The sequence below is a fragment of the Tubulanus polymorphus genome, chromosome 5, assembly GCF_964204645.1.
Source record: "Tubulanus polymorphus chromosome 5, tnTubPoly1.2, whole genome shotgun sequence".
NCBI lineage: Eukaryota > Metazoa > Nemertea > Palaeonemertea > Tubulaniformes > Tubulanidae > Tubulanus > Tubulanus polymorphus.
In genome coordinates this window covers 6,892,455-6,910,350 of record NC_134029.1, presented here as the reverse complement: position 1 = coordinate 6,910,350, position 17,896 = coordinate 6,892,455, and the positions used below count along the sequence as shown (strand labels likewise).

Genomic DNA, 17,896 nt, shown 5'->3' with positions numbered 1-17,896 from the left:
AGGGATTGACCCTGTTATTTGTTTGGATTATGTGCAATTATGCTATATAGCCTACATGTGGGAATATTTATTTTTTCTATTTTGTTTAAATTCAAAGCCATTACAGGTTTTAGATGGATAAAATTTACAAAATTTACAGATTTAATAACACAATAGAAACAGACCGTACAGTGCTGCCCTCTTACGCCTCCCGGCTGCAAATCAGGAAACATGTATGCTGCTCTTTCCAAAGTCAACACCAACAAATTACGCTTTATTTCTGTATTGCAGAGGCAATACACGAGTTTAAAAACGCTCAAACAATCATCAAGATGTAAGAAATGTACCAGATTCACCGAATTTTTATAACCTTCTTAGATAAACCAGAAATGATTGATTGAAAAGCTGCCCATGTCACCTTTTACTTAGTCTGTGTAACTTACTTCCGTCGTTCTCTCAGCCAAAGACACCAAAATCTTATCCTTGACCTGCCATTTATCGTAAGACAGACAATCCGAGGAAAATTTAGTCTTCATAACTAACATCCCTTTTTTAAAACAGCTCTGAACTCTTGACCTTGTTTACCATCATGGCTTGACCGCCGAACCAGAGTGACCGTGTCCTGGAAATTCTTTTTAATTTCAGGTACTGCAATAGATTCACTAAAACTGGAGGCAGTCAGATGCATGAGTGGGGGACACACTCCTTCACACTGGAAGTCGGAAAAAGAACTTGACATGATCAACAAAGTTCACATGGACTTCTACCCAGTGCCTGAAGGCTCATGGCAAGAAAACTACAACAAAAGGAATCAGAAAATGAATATGTGGTTGCTGGGAGGGTCTTTATTTCTAAGCGGAACGCTCTTTTTGGTACGTATCGGGTAGCTGAACAATTATTGGTCAAATATTGCACACGGTGGATTTTAAAAATCTTCTTTTAATTCATTTAGATGTGGAAGAATGATGCGTTCAATTTCCAAGAGATCACGGACGTTACCCAAATCAAATTGAGCGGACCTGGATTGAAATATATGGATGCCAAAGAAATACCTGCATCGGAAACAACTCAAGGTTCTCATAGATATTTTGGATATTTTGCCGGACTTCAAACCAATGCCCAATTTAACTAAACTCCTTTTCGATATCTATTTCAGAAAATGTGTCACATACCCCAAATCCCAATGTTAACGATGACTCTTCTATTGCTGCTGGTGCAGCTGCAACTGGTGCTGCCGCGTCTGCTGCTTCCGACGTTGTGAAGGATCCGATTCCGAAACATGCGCAGTATTTATTGATCGGAGGTGGTACTGCTTCGTTTGCAGCATTCAGAGCTATTAAAGGACGTGATCCTAAAGCCCGAGTAAGTCCAAATTGAAGAAAAGAAATGGAAAATTGAATTTGGATATTCGATTTTATTATCTAATTTGCAATTCTAGGGTTCAGAAATTTTTTTGAGGAAAAAAATCTGTGCATGTAATGCAATGACTCTATATGCATTGCATAAATACAATACTTTTCAGTATATAGAGCTTGAACAATTTCAATTTGCTGATGATTCTATAGCTATCTCTGCTTTGGGGAGAATCTTTCTCCGGAGTTGAGAAACAACTGATCGAATCAGTGCGTTATTAAATATTCTAGGTTCTCGTAATAACTAATGAAAACTATCCGCCGTACATGAGACCACCGCTATCGAAAGAACTTTGGTTCAGTGACCAAGAATCGATTGCAAATCTTAAGTTCAAACAGTGGAATGGCAAAGAGCGCAGGTATTTTAGTAGAACTAAATCGTATAATTCAGGAAAACTTTGAAACTGCATCTGAATCTAATGATTTTAATGAAACTTTGATTATGATTTCAGCATTCAGTTTGAGCCGACAAGTTTCTATGTTGATCCCAGTGAATTGAATGATAAAGAGAATGGAGGTGTTTCAATTGTCACTGGTAGAGAGGTATGATCTTCCCGGGTTCAAAAGCTAGCCTTTGGTTCTATGTTAAAACTGAAAAAAAATGATACCTTGTTTCTTGTCTCTGTAATTTCAGGTAGTTAAACTAGATGTTACGAATAAGAAAGTTGTGTTAGACAATGGCTGGGAAGTGGCTTATGATAAGTGCCTTATTGCCACCGGTGGCGAACCCCGTAATTTGCCGAGTATTTTGAAAGCGGGTCCCGATGTCAAAGAAAAGACAACACTGTTCAGACGGGTAAGATTGATAAATTTCAGAAAGTGTGTGGTTTTCAATATTTCCCTGGATCTAAAAGTTGTTAAACGTAATGTTCTATTCTGCTCACACAGATCGATGATTTTAAGAAGTTGGATAGTATTACTAGATCAATCAATTCTATAGCAATTGTTGGCGGAGGTTTCCTTGGTAGCGAACTCGCGTGTGCTTTAGGGAAAAGAGGTAACCGTCCTGACGTATAGTGTTACCACTGTTCAAATTGATAAATAGGCATGTAACACAACATTGTAATCGTTAATCACAATGTGAGGATCATCATGATGCAAACAATGACATGATTTGAATACTCGATGTTTGTTTCAGAGGTCAATGTTAGATTAAGATACGGGTATTTCACCTGATTATTTTTGTAATCTTGCTTTTAGGAAGAGAAAGTAATTTGAAGGTTATTCAAGTATTCCCAGAATCAGGTATGTACCTCGATTCAGAATATCTGTAGTTGAGTGTGAGCTCAGACACAGCCCAGGTACTTACTAAACCTTACTGTATGTTTGTATTGATTATAGGAAATATGGGAAAAGTTCTGCCTGAATATCTAAGTCAGTGGACTACTGAAAAAGTGATGAATGAAGGAGTTGAAGTGAAGTCGAACTCAACGGTCAAATCAGCTGAATGCGAAAATGGAAAAATTGTCCTTAATCTAAACAACAATGAACAGGTAAGAATGGACATATTCCAATTATTTTTAAAAAAATATAGGTTGTACTAAAAATCTGACGTACAAATTTCAGGTGAAGGTCGACCACGTCGTAGTTGCTGTCGGCCTTGAACCGAACACGAGTTTAGCGAAAGCATCTGGTTTAGAAACGGATGACGCGCATGGTGGTTACAGGGTCAATGCCGAATTAGAGGCTAGATCTAATGTCTGGGTGGTAAGTTTGTCTGGTTATATTCAATTCATGTCCAATATTTTACTGAGATAGTGGCTGCGTGGGATCTAAAGTTAGTGGGTACATTTCATAGTGGCAGCACAGTTTTTCAGTGATTCATGTAGATTCATCCTAAATACAAACTGCAATTCAATTCAAAGGTATTAAATTGATTGATTGTTTGTGTTATTTTGACAATAGGCTGGTGATGCCGCTTGTTTCTATGATGTAAAACTCGGGCGACGACGTGTGGAACACCACGACCATGCCGTAGTTAGCGGTCGTCTCGCCGGAGAAAATATGACTGGTGCCGGTAAACCGTACTGGCATCAATCCATGTTCTGGTGAGTATGGTTCGTATGAATTCTAAATGAAATATGAGTAAGAATTGATCTTATGTTTGCATAAATGACAGGTGTTCTGTCTGAGTCACATTTTCACCAAAATTGATGTTGGAGAACCATCTCAGTTCTAAATTACCAGTACCGGGGTACCTTTCGATTAACTAGAAAAATGGTTTGCTAAATTGATGGCAATGATGCTGATGTAGTTCACACAGGACTCGCTGCTAATCTGTTCAATAACTTTCAGTACATAGATCAGTGTTAATGTTATAATTTAGGTCAGATTTAGGTCCGAATGTTGGTTACGAAGCTATCGGCGTCGTAGACAGTTCATTACCGACAATGGGCGTATTCGCTAAAGCCACTGATAAAGATACACCTAAAGCAGTTGTAGAAGCTACCGGGGAGAGTCTACGCTCAGAAACTGAAAAGGTACGAAATATATCACCAGCAGAACTGCTGAAGTCATCAAATGGTCTAATGTCTTCAACTTTGCTTGAGAGGACATCGGGTGGTCTAGCTCTACTAGTTTTGGTAGTACAAACCTGTAATAGGTCTTAATAGGACGAGCTAAGATGGACAGTTGAACTAAAACATCAATTTTTAATCCATTTGTATTGAAGGATCACCAGAAAGTCTCCATTCCACCCGATTTCCTCTCAAGCAAAGTTGAAATAGACATTAGGTTTCAAGCAGATTTAATTTTAATTTAAATGAATTATGTTTCCAGGTGTCCGTCGATTCAAGCGCCGCTGCGAGTGGTATGAAATTAAACGTGCCTCAACAAGGACCCGAAGATTACGGTAAAGGTGTGATATTTTATCTACGTGGTAAAGTCGTAGTCGGAATTGTATTATGGAACGTATTCAACAAAATGACAATTGCCCGAAAGGTAAGCTTTTACTTTTTCAAGTGATTAATACCTTATGCGGATTTAGGAGGTGGACTCCCTTCAAAATTCGAATTTTCTAGCTAAGGATATTTTAAAATGACTAAAATAAATCCAAATGGGCCCTGATGAGGACCTGTTTGTTCTTAATTTTCTGTGGGAGGGCCACCAGAACCATCCACCAATGTTTTGCTTGCAGCCCTTGAGTAACCAAATCTGCTTTTTACAAATTAAGTGCCCGTTCCAATTTTCGGGTCCTCCCCCTCAGAGAATCCTAGATCAACCCTTCCAATGCTGATTAAACCGACTGCCGTGTTATAAATTGTTCGTCGTTTGTTTCAGGTTATCAAAGACGGTATCGAACACGATGATCTGAACGAAGTCGCGAAATTATTCGAGATTCACGGGGAATAAAATCGAGTTGAACGGATTAAATAGGATTTTTAACGTGTTTGAATGTGATGAGTAACAAAAACCTCTGTCAGGGATGAACGACGGCACGGCTGATACAGAGAAAATCTATGGATTGCGATTACTTCGTTTCATAAACCGTCCTGTAACATATTCGAACGAAAGGATAGTTCTAATACTGCTATAGCTATAAATATAGCTCTCCAATAGGACATTTGATTTCAAAAAGTAGTGTTAAACATGTTGAATTAGACTCTTAACTCTAATTATTTTTGGACCAGTAATTTTTGTTTGAGTAAAGCGATAATTCAACTTAGATGAAGGTATTAAATTCACATTATGTTGCAATGGTTCTATAATTGTTTGTACGAGTTTAAGAGATAATTCGGAAGTTTTTGTGTTAAGATGTGTTCACTACTTTCTGAAATCTTTCAGTATTAGAATTTATTTCCTTTATTACGTAATATGCAAATTTGTATGGATTTCTCTCCCCATCTCACTGCAAATTAGGAATGCGGATGATGCACCTGTTACATGAGCATAATGTCCAATCATGTCCTACATTGTAGGACACGATTGGATATACACTTCCCTAGGGTAAGGTTTTAATGGCACAAACCACTAGTAGTGCTTAGATCTCCTTTCTGATACATGTAGTTCATTTTTAATTTGGCAGAAACAATCAGAAACAATTTTGCATTTTGTCAATAATGGCTTATTACATTTGAGTTCACGACGTGTCCCAAAGTTTCTGCTGTATTCTTGCCATTTTTTGTTAATGTTTTGGTTTGATAACATTGTGTGCCATAAATCATGTTTCAGTATAAATCATTCCCTGTCAGTATTCCGGTTTTAACTAGATTTTCTTCAGCTGAAAGTGTTAATAAATTATGAGAAAGTTTTCAAATAATTTGTGGTTGTTGCTTTATCCAGTAGTTAGTTGACGGGACTGTATTTCGATAACTGGTACTTCAGATGGACAGATAAGGGACCTTGACTTGCCTACCATATTCATTACTTCCTTGCCATCATGCAGAGTGGAACTTCACGAAACAGAATTTTCAAGTGGATATCAGTGAAATGATTCTCAATATTCATTCTCTGTTAAGCTGTCACTATTCATTGAGTCACAATTCAATTTATTTAGTGTAAGTCATCATTTGGACAAGTCATCCACATAATGATCATCCCAGCTATGACGATAAGTGAGATTGAAGTAACAGGTAAGCTTTCTACTTCCCAAGGTTAGGTTCCCCAATGCGCATGCACAAACCCGCTGGACTTATCTGGAAATTTGCCCGGTATTGCGAAAATTGGGATTTGAACACGCTAGTACTAGTGTACCAATTTACCGACTGAACTAACAAGCCAACTGCTGGAACGTCTTTTTCGATACTTATTCCTAAAGTAACCCTACCCTTACCCTTTGGACCGTAATCCCTGGGATTCAGAAAGCCCCATTTTGTTCTTTTCTGGTAATACTTCCAGGGGTAACTGGCTGGTAGAAAAATTCATCCACTGTAGTAACATGCATTCAGGATAAAATGTCTGGACTAATCTTTAAAGCATTCCCTTTGATAGAATTTCAGCTTGAACAGATAAACGATTCAATAAACAAGACCATCATGTAAAGAGTAAGAATTGAGCTATTCATTACGAAATAAATGCAAATATCTATTTGTACCAAATAAAACACACAATCAGATGTAGTGTACAAAATGTCTCATTTCTTTAAAGCGGTCGCCCAGCCGGCGCTCGACGGTTCAGCCGGTAGAACCCACGACATCGGAACCGTACTGCTACCGGGCGTATTCTGAGGCACCAAAAAGAAATCCCATTCTTTCCGAATTTGAACCAACGCGGCCGGATTGAACTCGGCTTGTAAGTAATACTGTTTGAACATATACAACGGATCGGACATATCCATCGGCGAATCGGACCGACCGAAAATCTTCCTGCGAACGACTTTCTCCTTTTTAACGCGCGAACGCTCCTCCGCGGCTTCCTCTTTTTTCAAATTTTCGAGCTGTTCGTTTACGAGCATCGCCTCCAGGGTGCGCTGCTCGCCGGTGTAGTCTTTTTTTTGCAGCTCGAGCATTGACATTAGAACGGCGCTGCGCGATTCGAATTTCTCGTCGCAGTCGGTCGGCGTGTATAACCCCTTACGCACGGCCGCCTCTTTGCGAAGTTTACGCAATTTCACCAACGTTTTTATGAAATCGATATTACGATTGACGTCGTTCAATTTCTGTCGAACCTCGGCGAGCACTTTATCCGCCTGTTCGTTCAGTTCTTTCTTGCGTTTCGCGTCGGAAATCTTGTGACTGATCGACGCTTGCCATTGGTCGATTTTCTGATGAAGTTCCGCCCGCTGTCTGAGCTGTTCCTGGCGGTCGAGATAATCTCTTTCACGTCGACGTTTCGCTAATTCCCTTTTCTTGCGACGCTTTTTTAGTTTAGTTTCGGTAACGACCAAAAAACGTTCGTCAAATCCGGATAAAACTTCAGTCAATTTCGTTTTATTTTCAATCGCTGCTTGATACACTTGAGTCCATTTCTCCGGCTCATCGACGCATTCCTGTTGTTGTAATGTTATTTTTTGTTTTTCTAATTCATTCAGTAATTTGTAGCCTTCGCGAAGTTGTTCCATCATCATCGTTTCGTTTTGCTCATCGCTGACTTCAAAGTACCTGAAAGAGTAGAAATTTCAGTTCCGAAACTTGATTTTTACCCCGGGGAAAGGAATGTGTTAACAATAAAGATTAAATCCAGTGACAGTTGAAAGCCTCCCAGACAGTCACAGTGGGTGCATGTTATACCAGAGGCGGAGCCAGAGGGGCCCTAAAATTTTCTGAATGTTTTTTCATGGCCCCAATTCTTTTTAAAATAAATTATAGTTTCAAAGCCATAACGTAGATTATGATATCAGTTGCTATGAAATGTCACTAAACAAAATAAGTCTAGATTTTCGAAATTTTGCCTTTTTTTGGCTTTGAACAGCTTTTTGAACTGAAGCTAGCCTTGGCTTTGTTTCTTCTCTTTTTGATGACACAACCCGTGTAGAATCCCTTTGCTGGACGGAGGAGCCCTTTTGGAGTTGGCGGAAGGCTGGGTGTAGAAATACTGTAGATTAAGACAAAATAACCAGAAACCTGCTGGCATTATCAGTTTCGTTTATGTTCAGCTACGCATAAGTAGGAATGAACAGTGTATACTTAATTTTAACATACGGGGTACGAGTATAGGCCTGTTCAGTAGGTGCCTAAGTCAACGAACCTGGTTTCGCTTACTTACATCAAATAATGAACCATCCATGGGTTAGTGTTGTAGTCGACCACTGGTGGCAGCACATTCCGGCACCCCGATTTGTATCATGTGACCTTTCAAAATGGCGACGTGTATTGTAAATCGTGAAGATGATGATTTACTGGAAGAAAATGCTGTTTCTTCATTGGGCCAAGGAAATACAGACAGCGAAACACTGTTAGGTTCACCGAAAAAGTCGGTAAGTATTCGTCATAGTTGTCATTTAGGCATGTCTTACCATGAAACGTATGAAATCATGACCTCTCAGTCAGTCTCACTCTCAGACCTCGCCTGCTCGCCTGGCCTGATTCATTGACTGGCCCTGCTCAGGTGCTGGTGCCCCTTTATTCTATAAACACTATTTTGCCATTATATGATCTGAAAATTTGTTTTGATAGGCATGCGAGTAAGGTTTTAGGCTTAGGATAAGAGTAAAGGGGAATCCGAAAAATAATCAATTTCGAGGAATTCGAAAAAACCTAGACCAGACTCGAACCCGGGTCTTTCGTTTGCCGGACAACTGCCCTACCAATTGAGCTACCTGGGCAAATCGACGACTGGCAATTCTCAATTACCTCTATTCTCCTCACTTTCCTGGCAAGAACCTCAGTGGAACCTCCCATTGAAAGACGCTGCGCTAGCAATTTGCTGGCCCGGGTTCGAATAGTGCTCCGTCCGCTGCATTTTCCCATTTTTTCTAACTCTGTTCTACACACTCTTCTTGAATTTCCAAGTTGTGCACCTCTGTGTGCATGCGTGGTTTAAATTAGCAAATTAGCCAATCAAAACGATCCATCGGTAAAATAGCGTTAACAAGTATAATGCCGCATTGGCAAAATATCACCTGCCTTCGTTTCACAATCTGATATTTTCACGTACCAAATAGTTGGAATAAGCCTATCTGATTATAAAAGCTTACCACAAATAATTGAGTAATTAACCAGGTTAGGGTTAGGTTGATGGCTACTCTAGTACAACAGGAGATGGGTTCAAATCCTGATTTTTAACCAATTTCTCTTTGATGCCGTCTTGATCTTAAATCATCAGTCTAGTAGGCCTACCTTCTGTATGTGAAAGATAAGTAACCAATCAGAATGAGCTATGGGCAAAAAAGCATTTACACCAAAAGTGCTGAATTGGCAAAACATTTAAAGCTTTAATCGGATGGGCACTACATGTATGTGGTTTAGTTTCACGGGCGGATATTATAACCATAAGTTGGTATCAGACTGTCCGATTATAAAAGCTCACCACGAAACCGCGAAATTGGGCACCTAATTTTCCATAGTCATGGCTTAGACTTAAGACCAGTCTAAGACCAACTCAGTTCTAAAGCCAATCTTAAGATTTAAGACCAATTTTGGACTTAAGTCACGACTGTGCAACTGGCCCCAGGGTTTTAGGGTTTTACCCCTATCTGAATACTTGATTATTTTATGGTTATTCTAGTATCACGGATACCGGACACCAAAATACCGGATATTCGAGTTTGCGGAGAATAGGCATTGTGGTGTAAAAAGACAAGCTGTCTGGACTGTTTGTTGGTTATGTTGTACATGATAGAAAAGAAAAAGAAAATACCAGTCGATCTAAGGCATTGCCTGTTCGTACAGACCTACCAGATGACCTTAAAATTTTTCGAGTACGACAGCAGGATACTTGACTAGTAACTCATTCATTAAACAAAAGTTGCCTACCACCCTATAGTCAGCCCAGGTAACTGGACTATGATTTAGTTTCATGCGCACATATTTCGCATACCACTTTAGTTCTATTTTCAGCGAATAAAACGCGTGCAATAAATTCATCTTTTGTTGCCAAAACATCGTTTCAATGTCGGAGTATCTCGTTTCATCATGTGAGAGTGTCTCATTTTATCATGTAGGATCACATGAATCCATCACACTGAATACATGATGTGCTAACATGATACTCTACTGTTTTAATTCATTAGTTAATCTCAAGTTATCAAATCACATCTAGGCATCTTATGCATATATTCATCTCGAGGTCTTTTAGTTTAATCACATGGAATGAAGTAGGTTGAAAAACTAAGTGATACGTTTCTGCAAGAACTGCCTTAGCATGCGCGAACCCAGAGCAACCACCTTCTTTCATGTTAGATCCACCCCTGCTCTAGCCTACAAATGCTTAACCATGAATCCTGTGATCTAGCTCTTACAATGCCCCTAGATTTTTCCAAAGAAATAGGCCCTATATCAGTATGGCTTTAGATCCCGGGCAATCTTCTGTTGTGAACGTTATTATCGTAAAACTGAACGTTAGTCAAGGTGATAGTCATTGTTGGTGTAGTGAATAGAATTTTTATATATGCGAGGAGGGCATCTCCAGTCCAAATATTTGGGTGGTTCGTTTAAAAGAAATTGGACCTTTAACTGAGTTTGAAAACACTAATGAAAATGGAATATATCGAAAACAAGTCTTTGAATCGATAAAACCACTGCGTGTTACTCTCGTTATTCCGTCTATTCTGGTCGAAAACATAGAAAAAAAAACAGTGGAAAAACTATTTTCCGTGTAAGAATTCTGAGTTAATTGCCCATTTGACAAATATCCGAATATTTTCTTTTATTCAAACTTGTATTCAAATGTCTGCGCACAATATCCATTTCATGAAATGCTAGACAAATGGCTTACAAAAATATGCTGCTTGCTTTTTGTGATGGTATTTGGGAAACCCTCAGGTGACCTTTGTTCAATTGAAATGAGGATACCTATTTATGTGCCCTTTCGTTATACATAGTTGGTCGCATTACATTGCTAATGACATTTACAACTGAATATTTTACGCTAAGCGCTAGCGTTTGTTGGGGTATTATATTAGCTAATGCCAATTTTCACCTGTCAACTGAGGGTCAAATATAAACACTATAGCGAGCATTATTGGCTCGTTCGCCATGAGAGAGAGCATAGATGCATATTGATATTTAAGACGAGCTTGTAGAGCAGCAACCTGTGACTATACAGAGCGATGGTATAGGTGTTAGCTTCAGTTGTGTTGTGATGGGAGCGGTATACAGAGAGTCGGAACTACGAAAAACGATTCAGTTTGTTAATTTTTGTGCCTGTCGTGGGATTCATTGATTTCAGTAGCAGATGTTCAGATAACTGTGTAAATCTATCGATCGGTCGGAATTATAGAATAGAATATAATATACATATATATATTGTGCGAAGACTGCGGGGATTATAGCAGAAAATGGGTGAAGAAGAGAATGAGTCCGTCGAATTAAAACCATGCATCGAGAATGAATCGAACAATGAACATATGCCGGATATATCGGAAGTTAGAGAAATAGCTGAACATCTAAACGAGGATCCCAGGGGAAAGGTATAGAATAAAGCATGTGATACATATTCGAATGCAACATACCATGTGGCACGCATGTGATCACTGACTGAGTAGTTCCATAAACTTAATATGATTTTTAATGAATATTCTCTTAGTATATGCACTATATATGAATGAATATGTCTCTCCGGGTGCAATAAACACTTTTTTGGTTGTTGGTTTTGTGATTCATGGAACCCAACATGCACATGGCGAAATCTACAAATGTACCAATATTTGATGGCAGTTCTGAGAATATGTGGTCCTTTTGACAGGCATGCCCTTTTCCCACCCTTTGTTAAGTTCCACCCCTTTCAAAGAGTTCTTCTGTTGTTGATAAAATTGTGTCATTTGACATACGCATTAGAGAGTAAAATGAGTGAGATTCTGAGCTTAGATGTGAACACTTAGTGCCATAGTGTTAGTTATCCACATGCGAACGCCGCTTTGTTATCTAAAGTGTCTCTGTATAAAAGGAGCAGTAGACATTTTTAGGGTTTTCGGGAAGTCTCAGAAGACCCCCTGGATCTGTCACTGTATCACCTTACGGTTGATAACTAACATGTTCATTTCAGTCTGCTGTGTATGCTTTTCTCTAAAAAAAAAAAATGGAAATTGGGTTATGTAAAACTCAGTAGTACTGTTGAGTATACAATGATGACAGTTGAGAATTACCACTCTGAAATGTAGTGAAAATAAAAAAGTATATGTAAAAAGTTTATTTATTGAGTTGAAATGACATTCTTCAAACTATAGACCTTATATCATAGAGGATATTGTATTTTCATTTCAAATAGGGTTTTTTTAGGTTAATTAGTTAGTTAGGAGGTAATTAGTTTTGATGATGATATCATAGTAAAATGCATGTAAAACTAGGTCGACGGATATGATTTTATTCTCATCTTTTACGTTAATACCCATATACATTCGTATAACGTATAGAACCCTTTATCAGGTGTCCCTATAAGGTGCTAAAATGTCCTACTACGCCACCAGACTAGAGAATGGTATGGTATTTTTGTAAAAGCCTTGAATGTGGGTATCTTTTAATTATATACAGAGAGCAAGAGAAGTGCTCGCTGTTTGAGGTATCCAGGTATATACAACTACTCTTTTACTGCCAATAGCCCCCACCCAGACAGTGGTTGATTTATTTTACGTTTATCTTTTATCTTCTATTTTTAGTTGCTAACTGGGAAGCTTTTGTTTTCTATATCGGCATGCGTTATCGGAACTTCGTTTAACTTCGGTTATAATACGGGGGTCGTCAATGCACCCCAATTGGTAAGTAAACTACGCTTAGACCCATAATTAAAGCTGCCATGGTTTTCCATAGCTTTCGTATGAAAAGACTGTTTGAAGAAAGATTCCTTGGTCAGTTAGATCCCAGTGAACCATGCTATTTTGTCATTCCAAATTGATAATCAAAAGTTGCTCATTATAACTTAGATGCAAAATTGATTACTACCTACCAAAATTTCCACATGCCTTTCAAAGTTTTCTTGTTTATGCATCATGTTAGGGGGCAGTTTTACTGACCGATTTTAACCTTAACTCTTTCTTTGGCACAAACTCAAATGCCTGAACACAAATGCCTGATGACTGATATTTGATAATTTTCTCTGGCGGGCCTAAAGAATTTGCGGATTTATCAAACAAAGTGCTAAACATTTATATCTTTTAGGTGCTGGAAGAGTTTCTAAATGAGACTCATGCTAAAAAGACTGGTGGTGACCCGTTCTCTGCCTCGGAAATCACATTGATGTGGTCAATCATTGTAGCCATTTTTTGTCTCGGTGGAATGATAGGAGGAATTTCAGCCGGAGTTGTAGCTGATTTCTTTGGAAGGTTAGTTATTTGTTTTGAAGGGTTGCCTTCTATACAACTGGTCAACTATCCCTGTCTTTGTCAGGAACGGTCTTTTAAAATGGCTAGCTGCCAGCGATTAAATCCTTAGTTCATGAACATTTCATGTGTGACAAAAGAATTCCTTATTGCAGATGTCAATTAGTGCAATTTTGTATATATACAAGATATATCTTGTTCATATTTTCAGGAAGAAGGCAATATTGCTAAATTCAATTTTATCATTCATCGGCGCTGGTTTAATGCTTGGTAGCAAATATGCACCATCTTATGAAATGCTTATCATTGGAAGATTATTAATGGGAATTAATGCAGGTATGGATACTTCTAAGTTGTGATGTTTACACATTATGTTTAGTCTACAGTCTTTAGCCAAAGCATTGCTCGAATAATACATAAACCATTTACTCATGAACTTCAACATCTTTGGCTGAATTATTGCGGGATTTGTCTCATAGATACTTTTATATTCTATCGTGAAAAACCAGACTTGAAATCAGAAATCAAAGCAATCGTCGATATGTAATGATTATTTTGAAGAAAAATGAAGTAATATACATGTATTTTCAAATCTATATCTAGGGTTGAATACTGGATTAGCTCCAATGTACCTGTCAGAGATTGCGCCTGTTAAACTACGAGGGGCTTCTGGTTCTGTAAATCAACTGACTATTACAATCGCTGTGCTCGTATCTCAAGTACTCGGCTTAGAAGTTTGTCTCGGAACACACGATCGTTGGCCTTTTCTTTTAGGTATTTCGCATTCTGTTTCTAATAACTGTTTATTTAAGAAAAATTTGTGAATGTTTCTGTTCTTCAGACCTCACATATCGTCAGTTCCTTTTTGTCGAGGGTAACTGACAACATCAGTATTAAACTGATAACCCCTGGATTTGGCACTAATCTGAATACATTCACCAAGTTGAAAGTACTCTCATACAGAATTTTAATAAATGATTTTCATGATTGTTTCAGGTTTAAGTGGACTGATGTCCCTGATTCAAGTAGTGATTTTCCCATTTTGTCCAGAATCTCCGCGTTATTTGATGTTGATGAAACATGATGAATACATGGCCAGAAAAGGTCGGTTTTAAACACAATTTCTTAAGTGATATGTTAGATTAACGAGTAGTACGAATGTATATTATATAACTTGGGATCAGCAAAATATCTACTATCAGAAATATATAGAAAATGATGACCTTAACTAAAGTTATTTCATCCATTCTGCAGCTCTAACTGAGTTGAGGGGTACTCCGGATGTAGATATGGAGATTATTGAAATGAAAGCCGAACAAGAATTAGCACGGTTGGAACCAAAGGTAAATTCTTTTTGCAATCACTTTCAGACACATGGGTCCATTGATCAGATCATAATTCTAATTAAATCTATGGCAAATGCTGTGCTAGCAAAATTCTAACTGCAGATAGCCTGTGTGATTGATTTCAGTTCGCAATGTGTGATCTATTCCGTGTGAGCCATCTACGTACACCAGCTATTTTGAGTATTGTTATGCAGATTGCGCAACAATTGTCCGGAATAAATGCAGTAAGTACTACGCGCAGCAACAAAATGTCCACCATCTCCAGATTTTCCTGGGTGGTACCTTAGGTACGACCCGCTGTTTCCATTTACCCAGTCATCAATAAAACCTACGAGATACTGTACAGAGGCCAGGTAACCCTTGGTCTGCATTCGGCAATATGCACACATTGAAAGTTAAAGATATGCTTTATGACTAATTACAATTCTTCTGCCATAATAGTATAAAACCACAGAAGTTTTCACTGCTCTCAGCAACATATGGTGGACTCATCAAAATGTTAAAATTACAAAAAATAAGTGTATTTCATTTCGTGCTATTTGTAGGTTATCTACTATTCTACGAGTATTTTCCGTGATTCAGGGCTGACACCGGATCACGCGTCTTACGCGACGTTAGGTGTAGGAGGTGTTATCGTTTTCGTGACGGTGATATCGGTTCTTCTAATCGATCTAGCCGGTCGACGTTTATTGATACTCGCGTCACTCGGTGGAATGTGGATCTTCATAACAATTCTCACGATAACATTCTCATTCAAGGTAAAGTCTTAGTCATTCATGAATTGCTACTGAAAAGTGGTGTTTTCAATAGCTAACGGCGTACTGAAAAATTGAGTTGAAATTCTGAATTTTTGCGAAAACTGGGCGGCATCCAGTTTTAAAAAGATTGGCAGTCCTTCATAATATTGCTCATAAGTAACATTACATTCGAAGCAGACAAAGTCTTTAAACTTTTTCTTATGAAAATTTCTACTCTTTGATTCCCAGGATAGTTACAGTTGGCTTTCATACATCAGTATAGTATCGGTGATGGCATTTGTTGGTTTCTTTTCTATCGGATTAGGTAAGCGTACATTTCAATACCACAGAAATCGTTCATCTATTTCATTAATTTGAGTACATTGCGTAATATCATTTGTTTGAATGATTATTTATTAGGGTCAATTCCATGGTTTATCGTAGCTGAGCTTTTCACTCAAGGCCCACGCGGCGCTGCAATGAGTATAGCTGTACTCATTAATTGGCTTTGTCAAATTATAATAGCATTAGGCTTTCCTCAAATGCAGGTAAGGGATGAGTTCATCGACAAAACCCACAGTTGATGATTTGACAATTTTCTGACAGTTTCTGAAAGTTAAGTCAAAACTTCTGAACTGTCAGAAAATAAATTGTCAAATCATCAACTGCGGGTTTTGTTTATTAACTATGAAATACTGAAATCAATATCAGTTATGGAAGGGATGAGTGTATCCGTGATGTACTGCTAGTTGCCATGGTAACTTATAACTGACTGCCACCTTTCTGTTAAGAATCAGTTCATGAAATAAATGAGCTGTTAAACTGTCTTTTTAGAAAAAGTTCAAAATTTTTTTTTAAATGTCTTCCTCTCTCCGCAAACCCCTTATGACATCAAATGAATTTTTGGAACTATCAATTTGTTTTGAAAAATTAATCTAACATGAATTAGAAAGTTTCCAGAGAATTTTATACATGAAATGATGAATGAATTTTGTGTTCGTTTTTCAGTTCAATATGGGGAAATACACGTTCATACCGTTCGTTGTACTGAACGCTATGTTTTGGTTGTACATGTTCTTTCAACTTCCTGAGACGAAAAACAAAACGATCGAACAGATATCGATGTCGTTTAGAAAAAGGCATTCGCGTAGCAAACGAGGTGACGACGCATCACGCGGTATGGTCGGTGATACATGATACTCATTACGAAAGACTTAAAACGGGTTTAATGAAAATTTCAGGTACCCAGTACGTAAATCTCTGTACGTAGCAGCATTCTCATGTTATTTGAATCGAAATTCCTTTTGTAACTCGAAAAAGCGATGTCACTGAAAATCAATATTTTAGAAAAATTTTCAAAAAATGTAGTATGTGATAAAGATTTCTACTAAAGTGTGCCATTGATCTGTAGGTTAGTAATTGGAACTAAAATGTGATCTTTCTATGTCAGTAATGTCATCCTCTTTGGCAGGTAGGATTCAACCCTGATGGGTTTATGGGACTCCTATGGAGATTTCTTCGTGACATAGAGGCCAGAGAAGACCCTTTAACCAAGAAACTGGGCCACCCAAAGGATCCAGTCCTTGAATTCATCCACTTAGGCTCTCTTTCATATCAAATCTCCATAGCTCTTTGAGTGCAAGAATTTCTGATTTGACCCGAATTCCTGAGAGGGAGGATGGCATCGTGTAAGATTGTAGGACAGTATAAGTTTTTCAAGAGCTTGTGCATGTGCGCAAAAGGCTATGAACATTGTTTTGCAGCTGGTTACAAAAAACGATTTTATTTTCTATATTTGATTCTGCATGACTTAAATGACAATGTTTAACTTGGTCTTTTTATAATACCGAAGAGATTTCATGGATCTTTCATCAAATGATTTTCCTATAATAAATTGATTATTTCAACTGCTGGGAATTTTCTACATCCCTGATTTCACTCAGTTAGTAGAAGTGGTTGATTATGATATCTTGATACATTAAACCTCGCCTAACTCAGACAGTAAATAATGCTTATCTTTATCAGTATCAGATTATCGGGGAAAGCTCTGAGTTGAGTTACAGGGGAGAATAAAAATTCCTCGAAATTCTGTCCGAGTTAAGACAAAAGTGCAAGTTGAAAGAATCCGATCTGAATTGGGCATAAAACTATAGGAATTCAGAAAATAAATTGCTCTTTGTCCAAGTTAAACGAAAGTCCCAGTTGGCCATGTCCGAGTTAGGCGAGGTTTACTTAAGTACGTATTAGAGTATGTACATTGTTATATGTACAGGTACATGAATTGCCTTTTATTGTACTTTATTTGAAATAAGATACTACAGAATATTATACATGATACATGTATGTATGTAGATAGACTTAGACAAATCTAGTCATATGATTGAAGCCCTTTTTGTATAAAGTGTGTGTTGGTTATTTTGTACTTTACGATGAAAAATGAATAAATGGATAATGTATAAAACTAATTGATAAAATCAAATAGTGGTTTTAATGTTGTTTCATTGATAGTTCCTTTTTCGCTGGAGGTCGAAGTAATGAAAGGATATTTTTCATTTGTTTTAACAGTATGAT

The 17,896-nt window shown here is 37.9% G+C and overlaps 3 protein-coding genes across 5 annotated transcripts; 2 read left to right on the top strand and 1 right to left on the bottom strand.

Annotated features, from left to right (window-relative positions):
- Nucleotides 1-195: 195 nt before the first annotated feature.
- Nucleotides 196-5,654, top strand: LOC141905681 (apoptosis-inducing factor 1, mitochondrial-like). The gene is made up of 15 exons (XM_074794653.1): nt 196-313; nt 625-851; nt 932-1,052; nt 1,136-1,341; nt 1,623-1,750; nt 1,844-1,934; nt 2,026-2,187; nt 2,280-2,388; nt 2,592-2,636; nt 2,733-2,884; nt 2,958-3,098; nt 3,297-3,439; nt 3,718-3,871; nt 4,170-4,331; nt 4,671-5,654. The coding sequence occupies exons 1-15, from the start codon at nt 211-213 to the stop codon at nt 4,740-4,742; spliced, it is 2,016 nt and encodes a 671-aa protein (XP_074650754.1). The 5' UTR covers nt 196-210; the 3' UTR covers nt 4,743-5,654.
- Nucleotides 5,655-6,425: 771 nt separating this feature from the next.
- On the bottom strand, nt 6,426-8,063 carry LOC141905630 (programmed cell death protein 7-like). The gene is made up of 2 exons (XM_074794585.1): nt 8,034-8,063; nt 6,426-7,429 (listed from the first exon to the last, which is right to left on the bottom strand). Exons 1-2 carry the CDS (start codon nt 8,048-8,050, stop codon nt 6,463-6,465), a joined length of 984 nt encoding a protein of 327 aa, XP_074650686.1. The 5' UTR covers nt 8,051-8,063; the 3' UTR covers nt 6,426-6,462.
- Nucleotides 8,064-8,126: 63 nt separating this feature from the next.
- Nucleotides 8,127-17,770, top strand: LOC141905629 (solute carrier family 2, facilitated glucose transporter member 3-like). Of its 3 annotated transcripts, XM_074794583.1 has the most exons (13): nt 11,015-11,397; nt 12,583-12,681; nt 13,082-13,245; nt 13,454-13,578; nt 13,846-14,016; nt 14,239-14,346; nt 14,497-14,585; nt 14,714-14,812; nt 15,134-15,346; nt 15,575-15,650; nt 15,746-15,873; nt 16,334-16,566; nt 16,797-17,770. In XM_074794583.1, the coding sequence occupies exons 1-12, from the start codon at nt 11,266-11,268 to the stop codon at nt 16,520-16,522; spliced, it is 1,593 nt and encodes a 530-aa protein (XP_074650684.1). In that variant the 5' UTR covers nt 11,015-11,265; the 3' UTR covers nt 16,523-16,566; nt 16,797-17,770. The 3 variants fall into 3 exon arrangements, with proteins under 3 accessions (XP_074650685.1, XP_074650684.1, XP_074650683.1); XM_074794584.1 differs by lacking the exon at nt 11,015-11,397 and adding an exon at nt 8,127-8,244 and having other exon boundaries at nt 16,334-17,770; XM_074794582.1 differs by having other exon boundaries at nt 11,016-11,397; nt 16,334-17,770.
- The last annotated feature ends 126 nt before the right edge of the window (nt 17,771-17,896 follow it).

Excerpts from the sequence above, each read along its gene's own strand:
- LOC141905681 (XM_074794653.1), top strand. The coding sequence starts at position 211 with ATGTATGCTGCTCTTTCCAAAGTCAACACCAACAAATTACGCTTTATT. Across the intron at positions 1,751-1,843 it reads TGGAATGGCAAAGAGCGCAG|CATTCAGTTTGAGCCGACAA; the intron begins GTATTTTAGTAG and ends TTATGATTTCAG. Across the intron at positions 2,188-2,279 it reads AGACAACACTGTTCAGACGG|ATCGATGATTTTAAGAAGTT; the intron begins GTAAGATTGATA and ends CTGCTCACACAG.
- LOC141905629 (XM_074794583.1), top strand. The coding sequence starts at position 11,266 with ATGGGTGAAGAAGAGAATGAGTCCGTCGAATTAAAACCATGCATCGAG. Across the intron at positions 11,398-12,582 it reads ACGAGGATCCCAGGGGAAAG|TTGCTAACTGGGAAGCTTTT; the intron begins GTATAGAATAAA and ends TTCTATTTTTAG. Across the intron at positions 13,246-13,453 it reads GTAGCTGATTTCTTTGGAAG|GAAGAAGGCAATATTGCTAA; the intron begins GTTAGTTATTTG and ends TCATATTTTCAG.